Source organism: Erithacus rubecula (genome assembly GCF_903797595.1).
Source record: "Erithacus rubecula genome assembly, contig: SUPER_W_unloc_4, whole genome shotgun sequence".
Taxonomy (NCBI): Eukaryota; Metazoa; Chordata; class Aves; order Passeriformes; family Muscicapidae; genus Erithacus; species Erithacus rubecula.
In genome coordinates, this window is record NW_027636323.1 from 35,799 (window position 1) to 60,169 (window position 24,371).

Here is a 24,371-nt window from a genome sequence, read left to right on the forward strand (position 1 = left end):
GGGCACACTGTTGGCTCATGTTCAGTTGGCTGCTGACCAATACCCCCAGGTCCCTTTTCTGCCTGGGCTCTGTCCAGCCACACTGTCCCCAGACTATAAGGTTGCAGGGGGTTAGCGTAGCCAAAATGCAGGACTTGGCACTTGGACTTATTAAACTTCATCTGATTGGACTCTGACCATTTATCCAGCCATTCCAAGTCTCTGCAGAGCCCTCCTCCCTTCCAACAGATTGACACATGCTCCCAGCTTAGTGTCATCTGCAAATTTACTAATGATAGACTCAATACTCTCATCCATGTCACCAATAAAGATATTGAAAAGGACTGGCCCCAGCACAGACCCCTATGGAACACAACTGGTGACTGGTCGCCAGCTGGATGCAGCACAATTCACTACCACTCTTTGGGCCTGGCCATCCAGCAAGTTCTTAACCTAGTAAAGGGTGCACCTCTCCAAGCAGTGAGCTGCCAGTTTTTCCAGGAGTATGCTGTGGGAGACATTGTCAAAGGCCTTGAAGTCCAGGTACACAACATCCACAGCCTTTCCCAGATCCACCAGGAGGGTCACCTGGTCATAAAAGGAGATCAGGTTGGTCAAACATGACCTACCCCTCTTAAACCCGCGCTGGCTGGGTCTCATATCCTAGCCATCCTGTAAGTGCTGCATGATGACCCTCAGTATAAACAGTTCCATAACTTTATTGGGTACTGAGGTCAGACTAACTGGCCTATAATTTCCAGGATTCTCCTTCCCACCCTTTTTGTGAATGGGTGTCACATTGCCCAGCTTCCAGTCATCTGGAACCTCACCAGTGAGCCACTACTGCTGGTAAATGATGGAGAGTGGCTTTGCAAGCTCATCTGCCAGCTCCTTCATCACCCTGGGATGGATCCCATCTGGTCCCATAGATTTGTGAATATCCAAGTGGCTCAGCAGTTCTCTAAGTGACTCCTTTTGGATAACAGGGGGACCATTCTGCTCCCTGACACCATCTACCAACCCAGGGGGACAGTTGTCCTGAGGACAAGCTGTCTTCCCATTAAAAACTGAGGCAAAGAAATCATTAAGCATTTCTGCCTTCTCATCAGCAGTTACTAAGTTCTCTCCTTCATCCAATAAAGAACAAAGTTTGGTCTCACCCTTCCTTTTACCATTAATATATTTTTTAAAACATTTTTATTAACCTTGACAGCAATTGCCATTTTAAGTTTGAACTGAACTTTGGCCTCCCTAATTTTTTTCCTACATGCCCTAGCAGGCCCCTTAAATATTTCCTGAGAGACCTGACCCTCCTTCCAAAGATGATACATTTTCTTTTATTCCTAAGTTCTTTCAAAACCTTGTTGCCCATCCAGGCTGGATGTTTGCATCATCTTTTGCCACACAGGTACAGTCTGTTCCTATGCCCTCGAGATCTCTGTTTTAAAGCATGCCCACATTACTGGACTCTTTTGTTTTTACGGGCTGCTTCCCAAGGAACTATATGAATAAGTCTCCTAAATAGGCCAAAGTCTGCCCTCCGGAAGTCCAATGTAGAAGTCTTATTGATGTTACTCCTGATTTCACCAAATGTAGCTATTTTTAGGGTTGAGTGTTTTCCAACCCCGGGGTCTGCAGCCTTGAGTCCAGGTACTTCTGAACCCTGGATGCAGAGCCCTGAGCTACTCACTAGCGAAGAACAAAGGCTTGAGACCACTCAGCAAAAGTTCTGAAGATAACTTTATTGTCCTCGAAGGGGAATGCTAGCAACAGTCTAATTATATCAGATAGCAAAACACTTTATATAGGTTTCCAGAGGATTGAGTTTCTAACCAATAAAAACTACAACTTACAAACTAACCAATTGTCTTAAAACTCTAAGTAAGAAAAGGACCAATTAACTTGTGACTTTAAGAGCCAATAGAAATCCTAAGAGATAACGGGGTCTTCGATAAGGGAGGGGGGGTTTCGTTTGAAGGAATTTCTTTGTTTCATGGGATGGCATCCCAGGGGTATGCTTTAGGGAGTGTAACATCTTCTACAACCAAATATCAAGAATTCTATAATTTCTTGATCACTATGCTCCAAGCAGCCTACAACTACCACATCTCCCATCAGCCCATCTCTATTTGCAAACAACAGATCTAACATGGTGTCCTAGTTTGAAAGGACAGGTGTCTGCCAGTAAGGGCAGAAGTTTCCCTTTGGAATAGAGACTTTGGTTCCACTCCCCTCCCCCAAGTATTATGATTGTTTGAATCAAGGACTCTGAGGCAGAGATAAGGGGGGTGGGAATAACAGCTCTTTTACTAATATATCTAACTATACAAACAGAAAACAATAACAGTTAAAATTGCTAACAGAACGAAATAGGTAACTCGGTGTCAGTCCCTTTAGATGCAAGCACGCTGTCTCTGTACTTAGTCCAGAGCCCGGATTTGCCAGAGGGCAGACGGGAACAAAGGCAGGAAGGAGGGGGGAGGGGCAGCAGCGGCCACGCCGGTCTCGGGCGGGAACGGGCTCACCCTCACCGAGGGCGGCGGCTCCTCGCTCACCGTGTGTGTCTGGGTGATCAGCTGTGTCCGCAGAGGCAGGAGGCTGGAACGAGGCAGATGCAGGGCAGGTGATCGCAGAGGGTCTGGCTCTGCTGTGCTCGGCCGCGTGGCTGAACGATCCCAGGCGTCCTCCTCCGAGCTCGCCGGAAACACGAGTGCCCTCCCAGAAGCCTCAGAGGCCCCTCCGGGGCCGTCCCCACCCACCCCTTTGTCTGGACCCATCAGGGACCCTGGGTGTAGCCCGGCCAGCTCCATTGGCATGATAATGGGAAAAAATTCTTTCAATTGACACAGTAACAGAAAAACACTCAACCCCCAACACATGGTCTCTCCCCTGGTGGGCTCACTCATCAGCTGCAACAAAAAGTTGTCCTCCACACACTCTAAAAACTTCTCAGACTGCCTTTTTTCTGCAGTATTATGCTCCCAGCAGATGTCTGGCAGGTTGAAGTCACCTACAACAACAAGGGCTGATGATCCTCAAATATTCTCCATCTGCTTATAAAATAAGTTGTCCACCTCTTCTTCCTGGTTGGGTGGATGATAACAGACTCCCAGTAGGATGTCAGCCTTGTTGGCCTTCCCCTTAATTCTTATCCATAGGCATTCAAATCCATCATCATTAGTTTCAATATCTATGGCGTCAAAACCCTCCCTAATATAAAGGGCCACCCCTCCACCTCTTCTCCCTTTCCAGTCTCTTCTGAAGAGCTTGTAGCCATCCAGTGCAGTGCTCCACTTATGTGAGTCGTCCCACCATGTTTCTGTGATGGCGACTACATCATAGCTCTGCTGTTGCACCATGGCCTCCAGCTCTTCTTGTTTGTTACCCATACTGCATGCATTGGTATACATGCACCTCAGCTGGGCCACTGATTTCACCCCTAACTCAGGCTTACCACCCTTGGGTCTACTTCTGGACAGCCCAGCTGCATCCCCTTCCCCCTTCAAACCTAGTTTAAAACCCTCTCAATGAGTTCTGCTAGTTCATGAGGTAAAATCCTTCTGCCCTTAACAGAGAGATGAAGCCCATCCAGTTTCAGCAGGCTAGGTACTGCAAAAGTTGTCCCATGATCAAAGAACCTGAAATTCTACCAATGACACCAACCTCTGAGCTACTTGATGATGTGAACTCGCCTATTCCTTTCACCATTTTTCTCTGCCACTAGAGGGACTGAGGAAATGACTACCTGTGCCTCTGCCTTATCAGTCACTTGACCCAGTGCCCTAAAGTCCCTTTTAAATGCCCTGACACTCCTCTTTCCAATCTCATCACTGCCAGCCTAGAGTATCAGCAGTGGGTAATCATCAGAGGGCTGAATCAGCCCAGGAATTCTCTCAGTGAAATCCCATATCTGGGCCCCAAGGAGGCAGCACACCTCCCTGTGGGATAGGTCCGGTCACCATATGGGGCCCTCTGTTCCCCTCAGAAGGGAGTCACCCACTACAACTACCCTTTTCTTTTTAATGTTAGAGGTGGTGATCCATCTTACAGATGAAGCATAATTGGGAGGCTCACTGAACAGATAATTTTCTTCTAAATCATCTGAATCATCTGTCTGACTCTCTAGATCCAGGGCCTCATACCTATTCTGAAGTGGCACCTGGCTAGGGGATGGAGGTCAGGAGGAATTTTTATTATTACCTCCCCGAGCGGGAACCCATTTCCACTTCCCTCCATCCACCAGGTCACCTCCTATTTCCTAATAGTGGGAGGCATGGGAGTCCTCCGACTCCTGGTGGGCCTCCCTCAAGGATGGAAGGGTGTAACTCCATCAATCTATTTCCCTTTCACTTTCCCTGATACTTCTTAGTGTTTCCACTTCCTCTGTAAGCTCAGCCACCAGCGAAAGGAGATCATTCAGCTGTTCACACCACATTCAGGCTTCTTCTGTAACACCCCCTGCTACCACTGATAAACTCAAACACTGCACACAGGAAGGGGTTCTGGACAGATGCGTCCTTTTTGGAGGGCTCTATTTAGTTACACACACTTATACTAACTTCAGTTTTCGATTGTGTAAAAACCATTACTAACAGAAACCCCAAAACCAACCAACCAACAGAAACACAGCAAACAACACACAGCAAACCTTACTAGCAGGAAAAAACCTGCAACCATGCCTGTTTGCCCTGCCTGCACGAACTGCAGCTCAAAGTGACGTGCCACGCCCTCTGACACGTGCCACGCCCCTGTTTGCCTACTCCTGTTTCTGGCACTCCCTAGAGGCCTCTTTTAATCAACTTGCTGCTCACCGATGGAGGAAGCCCCGCCCTGCACCTGCCTGACTCACAGGAGCGAGTTATTTCTATTATCTTTCACATCAGTGGCCAGATTGAATTTTAGCTGGGCTTTCACATTTCTAATTTCCTCTCTGTATGAAATAGCAACATCCTTGTACCCTTCCTGAGTTGCCTGTCAATCCTTCCAAAGGTAGTAAACTCTGAGTTTTTTTCCCTGAGTCTCGGTGAAAGCTCCCTGTTCAGCCAGGTTGGTCTTCTTCCCTGCTGGCTCATCTTTCAGCACATAGGGACAGGCTGCTCCAGCACCTTTAAGATTTCCTTCTTGAAGAATGTTCAGCCTTCAAAGTCTCCTTTTGTATTAAAGACTCTTTTGCAAGGGACTGTCTGAATCAGTGTCCTGAACAGGCCAAAGTCTTCCCTACAGAAGTCCAAGGTGGAAGTTTTGTTGACTCCCTTCCTTACTTCACTGAGAATTGAAAACTATAATTCCGTGGCTGCTGTGCCCAAGGTGGCCTCTGACCACCACTCCAATCCTTCTCTATTCATAAACAGCAGGTCTAGAGGGGCCCCACCCCTGGCAGGCTCCCTTACCAGCTGTGTCAGGAAGTTCTCTTCCACACACTCCAGGAACTTCCTAGACTGTTTTCTCTCAACTGTGCTGAATTTCCAGGAGATGTGAGACATCTGCCAGACACTTGTAGAATGCTTTATCTGTCTCTTCATCCTGGTTGGGTGGTCTATAACAGATACCCACCAGGAGACTTGCTTTGTTGGCCTTCCCCTTGATTCTCACCCATAGATACTCAACCTTATCATCTCTATCCTTGAATTGCACACAATCAAAACAGTCCCTAACATACAGAGTCAGAATTCCAGTGATGGCACCAGCCTCTGAGCCATGTTAATCAGGTGGCTTGTCCTGTTCCTTTCAGTATTCTTTCCTCCTACTGAAGGGGTTGAGGAAAACACCACCTGTGCTACTGTCCCTTCAACCAATTGCCCCAATGCCCTGAAGTCCCTTTTGATCGCCCTTGGGCTTCTCTCTTCAACATCATCACTACTGACCTGGACAACCAATAGTGGCTAATAATCAGAGGGCTGTACCAGACATGTGAGTTTCCTAGTAATGTCTCTTACCTGGGCTCCACGAGGTAGTCGACTTCCCTGTGGGATGGGTCTAGCCAGCCTATCAGGCCATCTGTTCCACTCAGAAGGGAGTCACCTACAACAATTATCCTTCTTTCTTTCTTAACCGAGGGAGTTGTAATGCATGAAATTGACTGACTTGCCCTAGACAACCCCCTGGATGGACCTTTGCATCATCATATGCCTGACTCTCAAGTTCCAGAGCCTCAAACCTAGCGTGTAAGGGCACCTGGGAAAGTGAGGGAAGCCAGGAGGGGATTCACCTGCTGTCCAATCAGAAATCTGTTTCCATTTCCCCTTGTCTCTTAGGTCACCTCCTTCTGCCTTGTGGTGACAGGGTAGGGGATCCTCTGCTTATTGTGGTGTGACCATCTGTCCCAGGGATGATAGACTAGCTCCACCAATCTATCTCCCCATCACACTCCCTGATACTCCTTAACCTTTCTACTTCCTCTTTCAGCTCTGCCACCAGGCTGAGTAGATCATTCACCTGGTTTCCTCTCACACATGTTAACTCTGCTGCCCTCTGATACCAGTGACAGGCTGTGGCACTGCCTGCAGACCAAGTCCTGGATAGCCACATGTTTGCACAGGAACTCCATCTGGGTCACTGCATGCCTTCTGGCAAGGGCTTTCTGGCAAATGGAAACCATAGCTAGGTTTCATCTGGGAGGGTGATGACCACTATTTGGCCTCTCCTCTTGAGTCAGTAGGAGAACTGCATGCTCCCTGCATGCCCTTCTTGTGCAAACTACCTCACCCACCCTGGCTAACGTGCTATGTGTTGTTTGCCTGCTCTGTTTGCCTCTCTCCCAGTCACTCGTGCTCCCTGGGGGTGGCTTTTGTACAGGTGGGGTTTGGCTGCCTTCACTCCTGGCCTCCCCCACAGTCTCTCTGCTCTCGCTTTACAGTTTTGCCCGTTTTCAAGAAGCCCCCCACGGTCTCCCAGTGCGATCCATCACTCAGAGTATGCCTACTGGAGCAGTTCACCTTGGAGACTCAGAAGTTTGTTCCTTCTCACTTCTTACTAGGGTACTGTATGTATTCTGTGGGCAGAGAAAGAGCCTTTCTCATATTGCCAGAAGTGGGAAGCTTCCTTTTTCCTCAGTCTTGGGAGTATCTATCCAGCACATATTTGAACATTACTTATTGATTTCCCTCTTTCTATAAAGCTATAAACAGCATAGGTAGGTCATTAGAAAGACTGCATTGTTTATGATGATGCCTTTAAGAACCTGGAAATAAAACAATACACTTTTGAGACAATATTAGTAGAGGAGGTAATATAAAGGCTGGCCTTTATTGGAGGCCTCCAGGGGCAGATATGGAATATGCCCACAAAATGCCCACCCCCACATGGGGCGAACAGAGTTTTATAAGTTTAGCAAATTAGCATAACTGACAAAAATCATCAATTAGATACATAAGAGGCAATTCCTCCCTCAGTTCAACCGTCTCTGAATCCTGCCCCCTTCTTAGATGGGACTCAACTTTGTTTATAAAAATTTCTCTCAAAGAGCTGTTTTTTGCCTTGGTCCCAGGAAGAATCAAGATACAGGGTATGGAGCTCTGGAATGTGTTTTGTCTTTCTGCCTAGGGAAAAGTACTGGGAAAACTAGCTACAAATACAATAATAGGCTGTAGAGCTGCAAATATATGTGTAAGGAATATAGAGAATATATAAAAGAAAAAAGCAAAAATCAATTTGGCATCAGTAAGAAGCTGTAAATTTTGTCCACATTGCAAGTAGTCAATTGTTCTCTAAAACCAGATTTGCTGTGATTCTGAAAATCGGTTTGCATGAGGACTCATTAATCCACACTGAAGTTTCCTCCAGATAAACTCTCACAATTTACAGTGTCCTTTCTATCCCTCTGCCAAAGATGGTCACTGTCACAAACTTCAGAATATTGCACTGGAAAGCTGAAAAGCTAATACACACAGTTTATTTCTCACTTATGGTGGGAAGGCATAACACATCATAGAATTATAGAACAGCTCAGGTTGGAAGGGATCTTGAATGATCATGTGTCCCAAACTATAATGGGAAAGGGAGCCTAGATGAGATTATTTAGCACTCTGTCCAAAAACATCTTGAAAATCCCCAGTGATGGGGACTCCACTGCATCACTGGGGAGGTTGTACCAATGATTGATTTCTCTCACTGTAAAAAATTTCTTTCTTACATTGAGATTAAACCTCTACCAGTGTAAGTTGTACCCACTGCCCCTTGTCTTGTCCATGTGGCTACTTAAAAAGAGAGAGTTTGTCACCTCTTTGTAGCCTGTCGATGGTTTAAAGAAAGAAAATATTCTTAAATTTCTGGGCTTCTAGTGTACATCTGTAGGCAATATAAGTACTGAGGTTTAAGAAATCACTTGTATCTCCAAGCCCTCATAATATATTTGGTATAAGAAAAGGGATGCTTATGTTGTGCCTTTAATACATTGTTGGGGGTTGAGTGTTTTTCTATTACTGTGTCAATTGAAAGAATTTTTCCCATTATCATGCCAATGGAGCTGGCTGGGTTACACCCAGGGTCTCTGATGAGTCCAGACAAAAGGGGTGGGTGGGAACGGCTCCCGGAGGGGCCTCTGAGGCTTCCGGGAGGGCACTCGTGTTTCTGGCGAGCTGGGAGGAGGACGCCCGGATCTTCAGCCCACGCGGCCGGAGCACAGGAGAGCCAGACCCTCTGTGATCACCTGCCCTGCATCTGCCCCGTTCCAGCCTCCTGCCTCTGCGGACACAGCTAATCACCCAGACACACACGGTGAGCGAGGAGCCGCCGCTCCAGCCCGTTCCCTCCCGGGACGGCGTGGCCGCTGCTGCCCCTCCCCCCTCCTGCCTCTGTTCCCGTCTGCCCTCGGCAGCTCCGGGCTGTGGACTAAGCACAGAGACAGCGTGCTTGCATCTAAAGGGACTGACACCGAGTTATCTATTCTGTTCTGTGAGCAATTTTAACAACTGGTATTGTTTTCTGCTTGTACAGTTAGATATATTAGTAAAGGAGCTGTTATTCCCACCCCCTTATCTCTGCCTCAGAGTCCTTGATTCAAACAATTATAATACTTGGGGGGGAGTGGAACCAAAGTCTCTATTCCAAAGGGAAACTTCTGCCCTTACTGGCAGACACCTGTCCTTTCAAACCAGGACATACATAGATTAAATTATACTTTTGCTGACAGTCCAGGCTAAGCTGCTAGGACATGCATTGAGTAATTGTATTGTGTTTATGTGGTAGTGGAGAGGATGTAAGAGTGGCATCTGTGAGAAGACACCAGAGGCTGTCCTCATGTTCCATTCAGGTCCAAAATTGATCCACTGCAGGCTAAAGCTGAGCCAAACAGTGAAGCTGGTGGCATCTCTGTAAAAGCATTTAAGAAAAGGGGAAAAAAATACTGTGTAGCAATTATGAGAGAGAGGAGTGAGGAAAAAATGTGAGAGAAACAATCCTAAAGATATCAAGGTGAGAGAAAAAAGAGAAAAAGGAGGTGCTCCAGGCACGGGAGCAGAGATTCCACTGCAGCCCATGGAGAAGACCATAGTGAGACAGATTGTCCTTGTCATAGATGGCAATATAAATATTGGCTTTCACATTTATGTATTAGCTTTTGCAAATTATTAATCATAATAATTTTGATATAGTAAAATTTGTAATCCCTTTTAAATGCTTTTTGATATAGTATAACCTGCCAACTTTTGTATGCACTGTATACTTTATATAAATAGTAATGTGATAAATATGGCTTAGGCCTTAGCATAATATTAAAATAGAAACTATGTAATGTTAAAATGCCTTCATTCATATAACTAACTCAGAGAATGGTGTAAAATAATTATGTTGTTTCTCACATTTGTGGACTATCTTGTCTGAATGATAACATTGACAAAAACCAGAGCACTGAGAGAAGAATTTATTGACTCTTCGTTATCAGGGAGTGTAAAAGCAACAGGATGGAACCACAAGATAAAATAAAATATATTGATCTAATCAACAGGATGGCATGCAAACAAGTCAAAGGTTAAAACCAAGCAAAAGAATTCTTAGAACTTCTAAACTCACAGGAATGTTAGAATTATGTATAAAACTCATTAATCTGCATGTACTCCTGTAACATAACAGTATATAGAAAACATTGTTTTAAGACAATGGTGCGTTTTTGGCCAATTGCCAAATAAAACCCAGCACTGAATATTTTCCTTTTTTATCCCTTATTAAACTTTTAAAAATTCTAAAGAGTGAACTTTGTTTTCCACAGTCTCCCAGCAACTCAAGGACAGGACCACATGCATACCAGGTATTCTCTACAGCTTATGGAGAGGACCATGCTGGAGTAGATACCCACACTGCAGCATTTGGAGGACACTGCAGTGGAGCAGGTGGATGTGCCATGAAGGAAGTTGCAGCCAGTTGGAGAGCCCATGGTAGAGCAGGGTCCTGACAGGAGCTGAAGCTCATGGGGGATGCACGTTTGAGCAGTATTTTCCTGAAGTACTGTACCTCATGGAATGGAATCATACCAGAGCAGGTCTTGAAGAAATGCAGCCTGTGGGGAGAAACCCATGCTGGAGCTGCGGAAAAATGTGAGGAGAAAGGAATGGCAGAGATGCAAACTGACCACAGAACCCATTCCCCATCCCTCCAGTGGTGGTCAGGACAGGGAGGATGTCTTGGGTCAAGTGGAAGCTTCAGACAAGCCCTGCCTTAGCCTCAGATTTTGGCAACAGTTTAAATTTAAGGAATCACTATGGTCGGCAAGTTCCAATGCTGACAAATCAGGTCTATGTATAAAAATGAATTATTTATTAAATAGACAAGAGATAAAAGATCTTAATCAGAGTTAATAATGACACAGTATAAAACTAAAGAACTACTAGTAGATTTCAGCATAAAATAAAACAATGCACTATATCAAGGTACCTATAATTAAAACTAGCAAAAGAAATAGTATTGATTAGGAGTCAAATGTAACTTACCACCAAAATGATGATAATGTACATATATTCCTTCACTTAATCCATGGGCAGTTAGCATGAAGCATGCATCCCTGCTCAGGGGAGAAGCCAAACATTTCCAGGAAAATGTATAGAAGATTTCTGCTTTGTGAAAGTTTGGTGTGGCTTCTATAGTTTGTAAAGTAAGGTGTCTGGCAGTCAAAAATCCGGTTTATCATGCCAGATGTCACGTCAACAGTAAGATGTGTATTGTCAGCTGGGAAATGCCATACCAGTGTTAACCCCATGGTGCCAAAAGAACTCACTACAAGACAGCTTGTCCTGTTTGAGTTATCTAACTGGTTAACAAACAACAGATAGTCTTGTTGGGGGGGTAAGATGCCCTGCTACAGGGGAGAAGACAAAAGAGTCAGGAACAATGGAGTGAACTTGAGCTTGGGAAGGGAGAGGGGAAAGTGCTTGCAGTTTTATCTGTTTTTCACCATCATACTCTGTTTTAAATTGGCAATAAATTAAATTAATCTTCTCTGGGTTGAGTCCATTTTGCCCATGGCAGTAATTAGTGAGTGATCTTCGCGTTTTTATCTCAACCCATGAGCTTTTTCTTATCCTATTTCCTTCCCCTGTCCTGCTGAGGAGGAGTAGTGACAGAGGTAACTTAGTGGACACCTAACTGTCAGCCAAGGTTAACCCACCATGTAATATTAATCCATGCTGGAAGTCAGGTAGTAATAGTTTACTCCAGTGTTGCGATTTGACATCATAAAGTGTTACGAATGGATGTGGGGGTTTAGATAAGTCCCTGCCTTTTGCCCAGGTCTCCGGCAGCAGGCAGTAGCTTTACTGAGGAGGCCAGCACCCCAAAACTCATTCTCATTTTGAAGTTCTTTAATAAAGGCTTATTTGGTCTATTATAGAATGAATTATTTATTTAATACACACAAAACTAACAGACATAAACTAATACTACACAGGAATAAGGACAAAAAGAGAGACTACTAGTAGGTATATACAGCACAGGGTTAAAGGTACCTAATGATTTTACAGCTAGTGAAGAAATAATATAACTTGGGATTCAATGTATCTTACCATCCAATTGTTGGTGGGGCATGCATCAAGATCCTTTCCCTCAATTCCCAGGAAAGTAACCATGGAATCTGCGTCCCAACTCCAGGGAGAAGTCTAGAACACTTTCAGTGTGTGTGTGTGTATAGAAGGCTTCTGCCTCTGTGATAACTCGTGTCTTTTATAGTTTGTAAAACTGTCTCTCAGTCAGGAATACTTATTTTCCTTTATCTCTTCCCATATCTGCTCTCCAGACTAAGATGTTGATTCTTAGCTGCAGGCATGAGCCCTTTTGGTGCCAGATGTGACCCCTTCCTGGGCTTTTCACTCAGGTTATGTCTTCCATATCTGCACCAACTATCTGTGGTAGATAGGGGGAAGACATGTCCAGCCACATTAAGCAAATGCTTTCTTCTCAGAAGTATGTCTTGCACTGTGCTATTTTGACTATTGTCAATTTTGCAGAGTAAGGATAACCAGAGGGGAGTGAGGAAAATCCTTTCATCTACAAAAGAATTTTATGATATGCATCTGGAGATTGTATTACTGTTAGCAATACTTGATCCATGATTATATAAATAGCTTCTGATTAGGGTTAGAAAGCCCAAAGTAGCAGTTTCTTTTAAAAATAATCTAGTTACACAGTATTATTGAAACCAAAAAAACGGTAAAATAGAAAAGCTCCTTAACACCAATGTAGCATTAAGAAGCAGTCATTCTTTAATCGGCCAGATGCATGAGGGGATAGCTTCTCCCAAAGCCGTGCATGTTGAGCATAGGGAAGTTTCTGTTTATATACTGTATTCTACATACATATTCATTGATTGTCCCACACTAAACATACATATCGGAATCATTTCCCCAAACTCATTAACATGTTTTCCCTTCCCTTTACACATGCATTCTTCTGTCCTGGGGGTCTCTCTGGTGGTCCCTGGTGGTTGGGAACCCCAATGTTCCAGTTGACCTGGCTGGGTTGGCAGGGCACTGAGGCTGGTGAATTCCAGTTCTCCTTACACAATGAGCACTGTGCAATTCCATAGGCCTGTGGTTTTGGTAGAATAAGCACTGTGTTAGCTCATCAGGTATAGACAATTTATCATCTGGTAACATTATGCTTAATCAGTTGTGAATATAATATTACTTTTAAGATGCCTTCCATCTCAGTGTTCTATCTGGGAGTCAAAGCCTTCTGTTTCAATATGCTTCATAAATTCTATCAGTTTTCCTTCTTAAACAGCGTGTTTTGTTTTCCACACAGACCTATGATCAAGGGATTGAATTAATCTGTCAAAAACAAGAAGAGTTTGTGAAGAGTTCCATAGAATTCAAATGGAATCTAGCAGAAGCCCAGCAGAAACTTGATAGTTTAGCACTGCATAATTCAGAATCCATGGATCAGGAATGTGCCCAAGCACAGACTGAAGCTTCAGAACTGAGACAAAGAGAAGAAGAATGGAGGAGAAAAGAAGAAGCCTTAATAGAGAAGGAAAGACAGAATCTATGGAATACAGATTTGTTTAGTAAGGAGGTATTTAATAAGGTATGTCATATAAATATGTACGAACACAATTCTAAGCCTTTTATATTTCATTGATTTCTTATCTTGAGTGTTTTCTATATCTAGTGTAGTGCTTACTGTAATGTGTTGAATGTTTTTCTTTCTTTTTTTTGCCCTTTTAAAGGGGACATGTTGCACTGATATCACAAATATGTGTGACACTTCTTTAATTTGGAATCAGAAATTTTATTTGTCCCTTCTAACAATTGCTGCCAAAACCAAGGATGAGCAATTGTTCTTCATATGAAATTTGCTTCTTTGTTATGCCAAATTCTCACATTAGACACATGCACAATCGACCTCTGAGAACATGAATTTCTTAATTAAGATTATTTTAGCATAAACTGCTTTCATAGTAAATTCCAGTTTTGTTTTCAGCACTTAATTTGAATATGAATCATTAATGCATCATTTTTCATAATTCCACTGCTTTAGCTTAATCAGGACTAGACTGTATAGATGTTTCTCATCATTTATAGATCAGTAAGTTCCTACTAGTGTGTAGAACTTTGAGATAGACTATTGTTTAGAAGAAGAGTATGATAAGCATTTTTTTGCCCTATTATTAATTAGACAAGCTATGTTTTGGTAAATGGCCTTCATAGGTACATTAATTGTTGGCTACATATGTGTTTTCTGGGCTATGCTTAAAACTAGAACATTGCACTTTAGATAGTAATGAATTAAAATAATCCTATAGTTCAAAAAGGTAAATGTGGAGATTCTATGATAGTTTTTTTCTCATCTTTAGAGTTTTATTAGTCAATACAAAAGAAAAGAAGATGAAGATGAAGATATATCTAAAACATTTATACAGAAGCACGAACAAAAAATTAGATACTTTGGTAAGTATGTTGCTTCCAACATTTTGCAGTTTAACCTCCTGTAGAATTGGTGTAGGTCTATTTGATGATGATGATTATTATTATTCAAAATGGGTGTTAACAAATGAAACATCTGTCAAGTAGAGTATCTAGACTTGTTTCTCAGGACAGGAGATGTAGCATTATAACAAATAACCATTTCAAAGTAAAGGAAGCTAAATCACAAAAGTCTTTTGGTTCCTATGATCAATGAAAAGTTACTGTGCCAATATAGAACTGAAAAAATTTTTCAACTCATGAAAATTAAATTCTAGCAACTTCTTCTGTTGTTCCGTGGGAAATGATAAGGGCATTAGTGGAGATGCAATTCCTGCCCGTAAAAGTACCTGGAATTGTCTGTACCTGCCTCCTATAAGTAGGTGGAGTTTGACTGTCTCATAATACATGAGGGGGATGAATGATAAAAGGCAAATATCTGCAAAACAGCTATTAAGACTATGTAGAGATGCAACAACTTTTAATTTTAAAGATATATTTATATGAGTGATAGAAGGGTAAAACTTTGTATCTAGTACTGGCAAGCAGTGAAATATCACTAATATATATTTTAGGGCAATTAACTCATGTGAAGGACAATGGAGGGGGGAAAAGTGATCTCACTGCTTAAATTTTGAATTCTGACTTTCGACCTGTAGGTCTTTCCTTTTTAGGTAGTTTCATGCTACTTACTACAATCCAGTCTTCCAGTTAACTTTCAACCACTGAGTTTGGTCTCCTGTTTTGACCTTAATGCTTGAACTTGGTGTCCTGGTTTGAAAGGACAGGTGTCTGCCAGTAAGGGCAGAAGTTTCCTGTTAGGGGTTGAGTGTTTTTTCTATTACTGTGTCAATTGAAAGAATTTTTCCCATTATCATGCCAATGGAGCTGGCCGGGCTACACCCAGGGTCCCTGATGGGTCCAGACAAGAGGGGTGAGTGGGAACGGCTCCTGGAGAGGCCTCTGAGGCTTCGGGGAGGGCACTCGCGTTTCCGGCGAGCTCGGAGGAGGACGCCTGGGATCGTTCAGCCACGCGGCCGAGCACAGGAGAGCCAGACCCTCTGTGATCACCTGCCCTGCATCTGCCCCGTTCCAGCCTCCTGCCTCTGCGGACACAGCTGATCACCCAGACACACACGGTGAGCGAGGAGCCGCCGCTCCAGCCCGTTCCCACCCGAGACCGGCGTGGCCGCTGCTGCCCCTCCCCCCTCCCTCCTGCCTCCGTTCCCGCACTGCCCTTCAGCAGATCCGGGCTGTGGACTAAACACAGAGACAGCGTGCTTGCATCTAAAGGGACTGACACCGAGTTACCTATTTCGTTCTGTTAGCAATATTAACTGTTATTGTTTTCTGTTTGTACAGTTAGATATATTAGTAAAAGAGCTGTTATTCCCACCCCCTTATCTCTGCTTCAGAGTCCTTGATTCAAACAATTATAATACTTGGGGGAGGGGAGTGTGTGTCCGGGTGATCAGCTGTGTCCGCAGAGGCAGGAGGCTGGAACGGGGCAGATGCAGGGCAGGTGATCACAGAGGGTCTGGCTCTCCTGTGCTCGGCCGCGTGGGCTGAAGATCCGGGCGTCCTCCTCTGAGCTCGCCGGAAACACGAGTGCCCTCCCGGAAGCCTCAGAGGCCCCTCCGGGAGCCGTTCCCACCCACCCCCTTTGTCTGGACCCATCAGGGACCCTGGGTGTTGCCCGGCCAGCTCCATTGGCATGATAATGGGAAAAATTCTTTCAATTGACACAGTAATAGAAAAACACTCAACCCCCAACACTTGGTTATAAAGATAGTTTGCATTTCCTAAAACCTAGCAAACCATGTTAGGATCATATTAATTTTAGATTATGATTATGGTTTCATTTCTATTTGTCTTACTTGCAAGAACTTTAAGAAATTTTCTGTCAAAATCACTGAGTGGAAATCCATCAACGTAGGTATGCTATCAAATTCTTAACAAATAGGGATAGATACTACTTTGTTACAGTGTGTGAAAACCATTTACAATTAACTTGTTTTTAACACTGCCAGAGATACTAAAATATACTTAGCTACTGCTGTTAAGGTCTTATTGCATCTTTATAGTTTGATCATAACTGATTTGCAGTGGTTTGTCAGCATTGTGCAGTGTTTTAAAAACAAAAAGATTGAGTTCAGTTTTATTAGTATGCAATTCTTCTGAGATATCAATGAAGCATGAAGGAGATTGTAGTAGTATGTTGTGGCGGTTTGTAAAGGTTTCTTGAAATTTTTATTTGCCGAGACTTCGGCAGTTTTCCTTGTACCTGAAAAGCATCAATTAGTGTCAGATTTTTAAGACTGAAACATTATTACACTAATTAGAAGGTTTATGCGTCTTTGTGAAACACACATGTAAAGGCAAAAAACCCCAGGAAAGTTCTTTTTTATTTCCAGCCTCTTAGAAGGTAACTAGCCTGGCAGGGGCCAAACCCAGCATGGCCTGTGGGCTTGGTTGGGCCCAGGGCCAGAACTGGGCTGGGGAGGGGAGGCCCTTGGGCCGCTGAGATCCTGGTTGCTTCCCTTTCCTTCTTCAGTGTGGCAGAAATGCTACTGGAAGAGATTACAGAACCATCCGCTGCCCAGGCAAGGTATTAACTTTTTCTCTCTTCAGAATGAGACTTGTAGACACTTTGTTCTCTCTCCTGAGTAAAATAAAAGAAGCAAGATAGTGATAAACACAGAAACAGCATGAAAACACCAAAGTCAAACAGAAAGAGTCAGGTCCCAGATGAAGGAAAGAAGAAAGTCTTGAACTGAAATTTCTCTTTTTTTTAAGCTATGGAGAAGAGACTTTTGTTTCTCTATAACACATCAAAATATTATAGAGTAGATGCGACTGTTCTAACTGTAGATATGAGCAGAGACATTAGTGTAAGAGAAAGTAAATATTGAAATGGCTGTGATCCCCTGAGCTTAAATAGTAAGAAAATGAAGACTCCTGCTGCTCCTCAGGGAAGAAGAAGAAGAAGAAGAAGAGAAGAAGAAAAGAGAAGAAGAAGAAGAAGAAGAAGAAGAAGAAGAAGAAGAAGAGAAGAAGACGAAGAGAAGAAGAAGAAGCTCTGTTTTTTCAAAGATAGAAAAAGCTTTTGTTTGAACTGTTATAATCCTTAAAGTGTGCCCCATAGTTAATATAGACCTCAATAATGGTTCTGGAAAAACTGTTAGTTAAGGAAAGGGATTTTTACATAGTAATCAGAATTCCATTCTCCCGGGTGGCTGATCACCATAACATTAAGGCCATGAGAAAACTGTTTCATGTTAAAAAAATCTCCATAAACTAAAGAGGGAAGTATCCTCCTAAGTAAAATAGTAAAAAACTATTTTAAAAATAATAAACTGACTAAGTTATTTTCTGTATGTTTTTAGTGAAAAAAAAAGAATTGTGAGAAAGGGGGAAAGAAAAGTGTTCTAAAGTTTTATTCTAAGGGTTTTTTTCTTATAATTTCTAGCAATAAAGCTTCTCTTTGTACCATTTAAAGTTAAGCCTGTTTTACCTTCCTCCTAATCCTATCTCACAGCAGAAAAATTTCAAATTGGCAAACCAAAACCACTGCATATGTAAATTTCAATAATGTCCTCTCACTGCATTAAATCATTGAAATATTGAATGAATTAATTCATGTTGTTGTGTTTTGTTTTTTTTTAATTTAGGCATGCTGGGCAGATGGGATGACAGTCAAAGATTTTTGTCTGATCACCCATATCTTGTATGTGAAGAAACAGCTAAATATCTCATCTTATGGTGTTTTCATCTAGAAGCTGAACAGGTACTAAGAAGAACTTTGCTTAAAAGAATGTAATTTCCCACTTACACTACAGAAAAGCTGTCCAGATTGACAAGCCGATTTAATTACTCTTCTCTGTTTCTTCCCATAATGAAGGAAGCCTCAAAAACACATTATTACATTAGATCTATTTGTAGCTAATTAAGTCTCTTTGCTTCTCAGCATCAGTTATTTTCTCTTTAGGAATCAAATGCAAAGATGTTGTTGAATTTTAGATAGAGTTATATTTTAAAAAATATTTTCTGTAATTGTGTACTTTGTCTTCAGAAAAGAGCTCTGATGGAACAAATAGCACACCAAGCACTTGTGATGCAGTTTATTATAGAAATGGCCAGAGGTTGTAATGTGGATCCAAGAGGTTGTTTTCGTCTATTCTTCCAAAAAGCCAAAGTAAGTCAGAATTTTTATATCACTGAGAAAAACTCTTGATACTCTTACAAGGGATCAGTGTTTTGAAGGAGGTTGGAGGTTAAATATGTTACTGACTGAATCAACCTTATAGGGAAGTGTTGTTTTGTCAGCAGTTCATTCTAGTATGAATGTTTTGTGTAATTCTGATCTTGAGAATGGAACTTCCACGGATTCTTGTTAGGCCAGAGGGAAAGCAGAACATAGCGTGGGAACTACAAGAGTGTGGAATAATGAAGCGTCACCTAAATTACATTGGTAAATGTGAATGTGTGAGGGTCATGTTACTTATATGTAACATGACTGTGTCTAAGGACTCAGTGTCTTATTTTGCTTGTCATCATGCCTTTCTATGCAGTTCATGGTAGGGCCCAATTTGGAGTCTCTCTTCAGTCAGTGATAGTTAGCTCTGAAATGCTGAGAGAGGGAGAGATGTGTGCAGACTGAAGCTGTGGTTTGATTCAGGTTCTACATGAAGTTATACAAGACTGATGAATCAAATCATACAGATGTTAATGCTGCCCTAAGGACTTAAGCTGACACCCACTTTGATTCATGTTTTGCTTTTGAAGTGAGTGCTGCCATGAGTTACCTTTTCTTTTAAGGATATTGGCTTCTGAGGTAGAATAAAGGAAGGATTAAAATTATATTTGTTTTGCTCTTGCATTTTCTCAGATAAATTAAAAACTCAGTTCCTATACTTATTAAATGCCAAAGTCTCTCTTTAAAACAAAGCAAACTTAAAACATCATACCTGAATCTTCTTTTTAAGCTGACTGCTGCTAATATTGTTGACTTGTCCAAACCATTATCCTTCAATGAGTATAATATGCATTACTGCAGGACTTCATTTTAGCAGTATGCATGCTTACAACTAAAAGTAAATCTGGCTAAGATGAAAAATATTTCACTCCTCTCTTTACAGGCAGGGGAAGAAGGCTATTTGGAAGCTTTTAAAGTGGAGCTTGAAGCATTCAAATCAAGAGTGAGAATCTGTTCACAGTCTCAAGGTTTTCAAGCTATGTCAGTTGAGAATTCCAGTGTCTATACTGGTATTGTAGAAGGACTGGAGTCTTTGTCACAGGTAGACTGTTTATTTCCAAAAATGAATATAAAAACTCTATTAGGAACAAATTTTTGCTACACTCTTGAGAAGATGTACTTTTTGATATCTAGAAATAGGTCTCTATACTTGGAGCACTGTTAGTTCTAGTGTGCACTATTAACAATATGGGAGAGATTGTTTCTGATAGCTCTCAATTTATAGTGTCAAAAAGCATATGTTAGTTCAGTGCCCTTGAATAATTGTGCTAAATAGAAAACTGCATCATTAACCTCTTCAGGTACCAGAGTTAAATATACTTTGTATCACAGGAGGTGAAATAAGCTTTCAACTGCAAATTACTCCATTAATGGAAATATGCAGACAACCAAATCTAAGGAAAATTTACACTGTTATGATATTTTGCCCTTGTTTTTATCTTTATCTTGGAACACTGGGGTGTTTGGTTTCAGTGTTAATGATGATCACATCTTGGGCTGAAAAGAAAATTTTAAAAGCATTGAAAGCTGGATGTTAGGGAGACACAATTTAAAGCACTTTGAAATAAATTTTCTCAAGGTACCTGTTTGGTAAGTTATGATAACTGAACCTCAAGAAAATTCACAATAAAGTCATAGTATGCTAGCTAAATTTAAATAAACTTCTGATATTTACATTATGATAATTCTGTCTAGGTTTTTTTTTTTTTTAAGAAATTATATTTTATTACAAAATTATCTTGACACAGACAAAATAGCTAGACTTAATTCTCTGTAAGTGTATGTATTGAGATTAAGCTTTCAATTCTTCATTTGTTGCAGGATACAAATGATCTACAAGGTTGCATAAACTGAAGTGTCTGCAATTTAAATTCGATGCTACAAAAAGATGAAAAACCCAAAATGATGGATGCAGTATAGCACTGTTAAGACTGAGGCAAAGTACTCATTTTTTATTACAAAGAAAAGAAAGTGGCTATTTTCTTGACACATTTTTATTGGTATTGCACTTTATTTTTGGTTTTTTGGTCATGGAGGGTATTTGGAGGAAGAGTAATCCATTAATGCTTGTAATAATGTTTAAAAATGTGCTGGTAGGTTTTTGGTTGTCTGTGAAGAAAGTTCTCATTGCCAAATGTGAAACTGGATGTGTTTTATGTTACTAAATTTGCCTTTTATGATTTTGGGAATTAAAGTATGAAAAATAAATGTCACAAATGCAATGTTTACAATAAGTGATAGATTTCTGGTAGAAACTGCTGCTGTTATTAGATATAGCTATGTCTTAGTCTATGAATATTGGAAATCACAATTATACTTCTGCTATATTCCTAGTATAGCTCTTAAATCTGCTTTTAACATAAATAGCAATTCATTACTATGATATCAGTACTGCAGATCTGGATGGCATCAATGAAAGCACTGGCTGTCTACTTCTTCTAAGAGGATTTAAATGTTACATTTTGCTTTCATAAAAACATTGTTTGATGTCCCCCCTCCCAACTAACAATTGCTTACATATGATCTTTGGGTTGTATGGTCACTGAGAAATGTGTTGTTTTTTTTAAGACTTTTAAAATTTAAGTTCACTAAATTTTAAAACTATTTTTTTAAAGCTGTATCTGTAATGGAGTGAAAATCATTCAATAAAGAGAACAAAAGGGGACCTTTTGGATGGGATGAAACTACTTTCAACAAAAAGCTTGATTACAGTCAGGGGCCAAGCACTTTTAAGTCAGGTTTTGGCAGGTATTTCATACACTGCTAAACTAAAGAGATTTTTATTAGGTGAATGTTTTATGAAATTACCAAGATCTGAGAAATAGGAAAATCTTTAAAAGCCTTCCATTTTAGAATCTCATTTCCAAATGGTATTCTTAGAACAAGTCTGGTGTCACAGCCTCTACATTCCAAAATTTCTACCAAACTGTTCAAACTTGCTGCTTCTATAGCAACTCTGTCCATAAACATGTACTCTGTAGCTGAGCTATTTCAAGGGAGGGTCTGTACCTCAAATGCTAATATAAATGTTTGCTTCATGTGTGTATTGGCTTGGCATGGCCTGGTTTTTTGGCAACAGGGGGGCCACAAAGATGGCTCCTGTGGGAAGATGCTAGAAGTTTCCACCATGTCCATCAGAGTCAATCCCTGATGACTCTGAAGATGGATATGCTGCTGGCCAAAACTGGGCCAATGAGTGATGGTGGTAACGCCTCTGTGATGACATGTTTAAGAAGAAAATCAAAACAAAGTCACAGGTTTTTGCTTCTAGTCAGAGAAGAGGAGGATGTGAGAATATGTGAGGGAAAACAACAGGGCGACACCAAGGTCAATGGAGAAGGAGGAGCAGGAGGTGCTCCAGGCACCATGTGAGACTCTCTGTCGGGGGGACGGTTGTCAGGACAAACTCAGGAGCTCTCTATATTCTGGTCTTGAAGTTAGCAGTTTATTGTACAGGGCATGGGTATACAGGGCCCTGCTGAGAGCTGCCAGCCGCAACTCAGAGCAGGACTGAGAGACAGAGAGTGGGGGTTAGGAATTCTCAGAGATAAGAGAAGGGAACGATGTAAGAGGTAAGAGTGAGGGGTAAGAGAGTGGTGGGAGAGGTAAGAAGTAAGAGCAGTAAGAGAGGTAAGAGAAGTAAGAGAGCGATTTTCCCATTTACAAGACAATAAATCTTCTATGTTGAATATTCTAATTTCCACTAACCAATCTATTACAAGATACAAATTCTCTAATATTTGCATGCAACCTATAGGAATTGCTATATCATCATGTTTTACAGCTTTCTTATCTCTAAACCTTATCTCTAAACCTTTTCTGTCATACATGGAGAGGATGTCTGCTTGCTTCTTTGGTATTTGTGGCATTTGGCATTACCTAAACAAAGGAAGGAGGCCTCAAACATTCACATTGTTGCTCTCAACCCCACAGTCGAAAACTGCTATAATTTCTATTTTGCTTATGGTTTCAAAATCTTTAGCTAAGCACTCATATTTATAAGATTTTCCTGATTCATCATTCCAAACAGTGCCAAAGCTGAGATTCCTCTGCAGGCTGTGGTGAAGACCATGGTGAAGCAGGCTGTCCTCCTGCAGCCCAAGGGTCCTTGGGGAATGCAGAGATCCATTCACAGCCTGTGGGGAAGGTGCCCATGCTGGAGTGGGTAGATGCCTGGAGGAGGCTGTGATCTGGTGGAAGACCTGGTGGAGAGAGAGGGCCCCTTCTTCCAGGCTGGAGCAACCTGTGCTTGGAGGATTGCACCCCATGGAAGAGTGACCCATGCTGCAGCAGTTCTGGAAGGACTGTCTGCCCGTGGGGGGAGTTCACATTGCAGCAGGTGCAGTATGGCTGCTGCTTGTGAGAGTGGAAGCACACCGGAGAAGTTCACAGACAACTGTCTCCCATGGGAGGGACCCTATGGTCTCACAGGGGAAGGATTCCTCTCCCAGAGCAGCAGAAGAAAATCTTGGTGATGAACTGACCAAAACCACCACACCCTCCACATCCTGTGTCCCTGCACTGTTGGTGGGAAGGAGGGAGGGGCTGGGGGAAAGAAAAGGTGTTTTAAGGGCTTATTTTACTTCTCGTTATCTTCCTCTGATTTTGCTAGCAATAAAATTCACTTTGCAACTTAAGCTGAGCCTGTTTTGCCCTTGAAATATTTCTCCTGGTTCTTAGCTCGCTCATGAAGTGTTCATAAGGTTTTTTTCCCTCCTCCGCTCAGCTGTGGCAGGGGAGGGTGAGCGAACAACTCTTGTGGGTGCCTGGAATTGGGCCAGCATCAAACCACTACAACATGTTTTTACAGGAGTCTTTTATTTGTATGTTCATTTTGCCAGATCTTCTATTGTTTACTTGGCCCTCTGTTGCATTGGTCTGACCACACACAGGGTTTGGGATGCATTTTAGAGGAACAGTTTCACTAACTCGAGTAAACAAATTGGTATAACTAGCTAGTTCTTATAGAGGCTACACGTGGTTGTTGACCCAGGCAAATTAGCTGTTATACAACATTAGCCTTTTTTTTCTTGTAGGCTCTAATTTTAATTTAGTGAAGTCTAAGTCTGTTGTAGTATACAGTGGGATAAGTATTAGTAAAAAGTGAGCAATAGATCAGCTGATGGAAGTCCCTTTCTTGGCCCTAGTACTACTGTCTAGAAGACTTGTGTTTTATCCCCAGGTTATTTAGTGTTCTGTTTAGCTATTGGACAGACAACGAGGACTCAAGGAAACAACAAACTGCATCCAGGATGTCAGCAAAATAGGTTATTTATAGACACAAAACCAGAATCTATACGGAATCAATTATAGTATTTGAATTAGATGCTGTCTTACACTCCTGATATCAGGATCCCCAAGATGATGGCATCAGATAGATCTCTCTTCTAGTGTACAGCACACTGCATAGGCCTGTCTATTGAGACTCAAGCTGATCGGTGCTTCCCCACTTTTATTCCATTGTGCTGTTTTTTATGTCACTTCCTTATACAGAGCAAGCTAGCATTAAACATGTTGCTAAACCTTTTTCCAAGACCACTAAGTCCTTGTGATAACAAATATCTTACACGTTTACCCTCCTGTGCAAAGGCAGCAGCTGTCTCAGCTGCAAACTGTAAATAATGAGCTATATTTGTCTACTACTGGACCCAGTTAAGTATTTCACAGGCATTCCAGAAAGGAAGAGAACACAACAGGGCTTAACTTTCATTAATATAGGATCATAGTAAAATTCCAGTTGAAAGGGATCT

The 24,371-nt window shown here is 41.9% G+C and overlaps 1 protein-coding gene across 1 annotated transcript in view; it reads left to right on the forward strand.

The window, feature by feature from the left end:
- Positions 1 to 21,290, forward strand: part of LOC306814097 (hsp90 co-chaperone Cdc37-like 1) — a 46,016-nt gene extending 24,726 nt beyond the window's left edge. Inside the window, exons 2-7 of the mRNA XM_079329822.1 lie at positions 13,207 to 13,488; positions 14,258 to 14,351; positions 18,038 to 18,153; positions 18,439 to 18,561; positions 19,505 to 19,663; positions 20,443 to 21,290. Of these exons, the coding sequence (XP_079185948.1) occupies positions 13,207 to 13,488; positions 14,258 to 14,351; positions 18,038 to 18,153; positions 18,439 to 18,561; positions 19,505 to 19,663; positions 20,443 to 20,475 (807 nt within the window). The 3' untranslated portion in view covers positions 20,476 to 21,290. The remainder of the gene's footprint in view (positions 1 to 13,206; positions 13,489 to 14,257; positions 14,352 to 18,037; positions 18,154 to 18,438; positions 18,562 to 19,504; positions 19,664 to 20,442) is intronic.
- Positions 21,291 to 24,371: the final 3,081 nt, after the last annotated feature.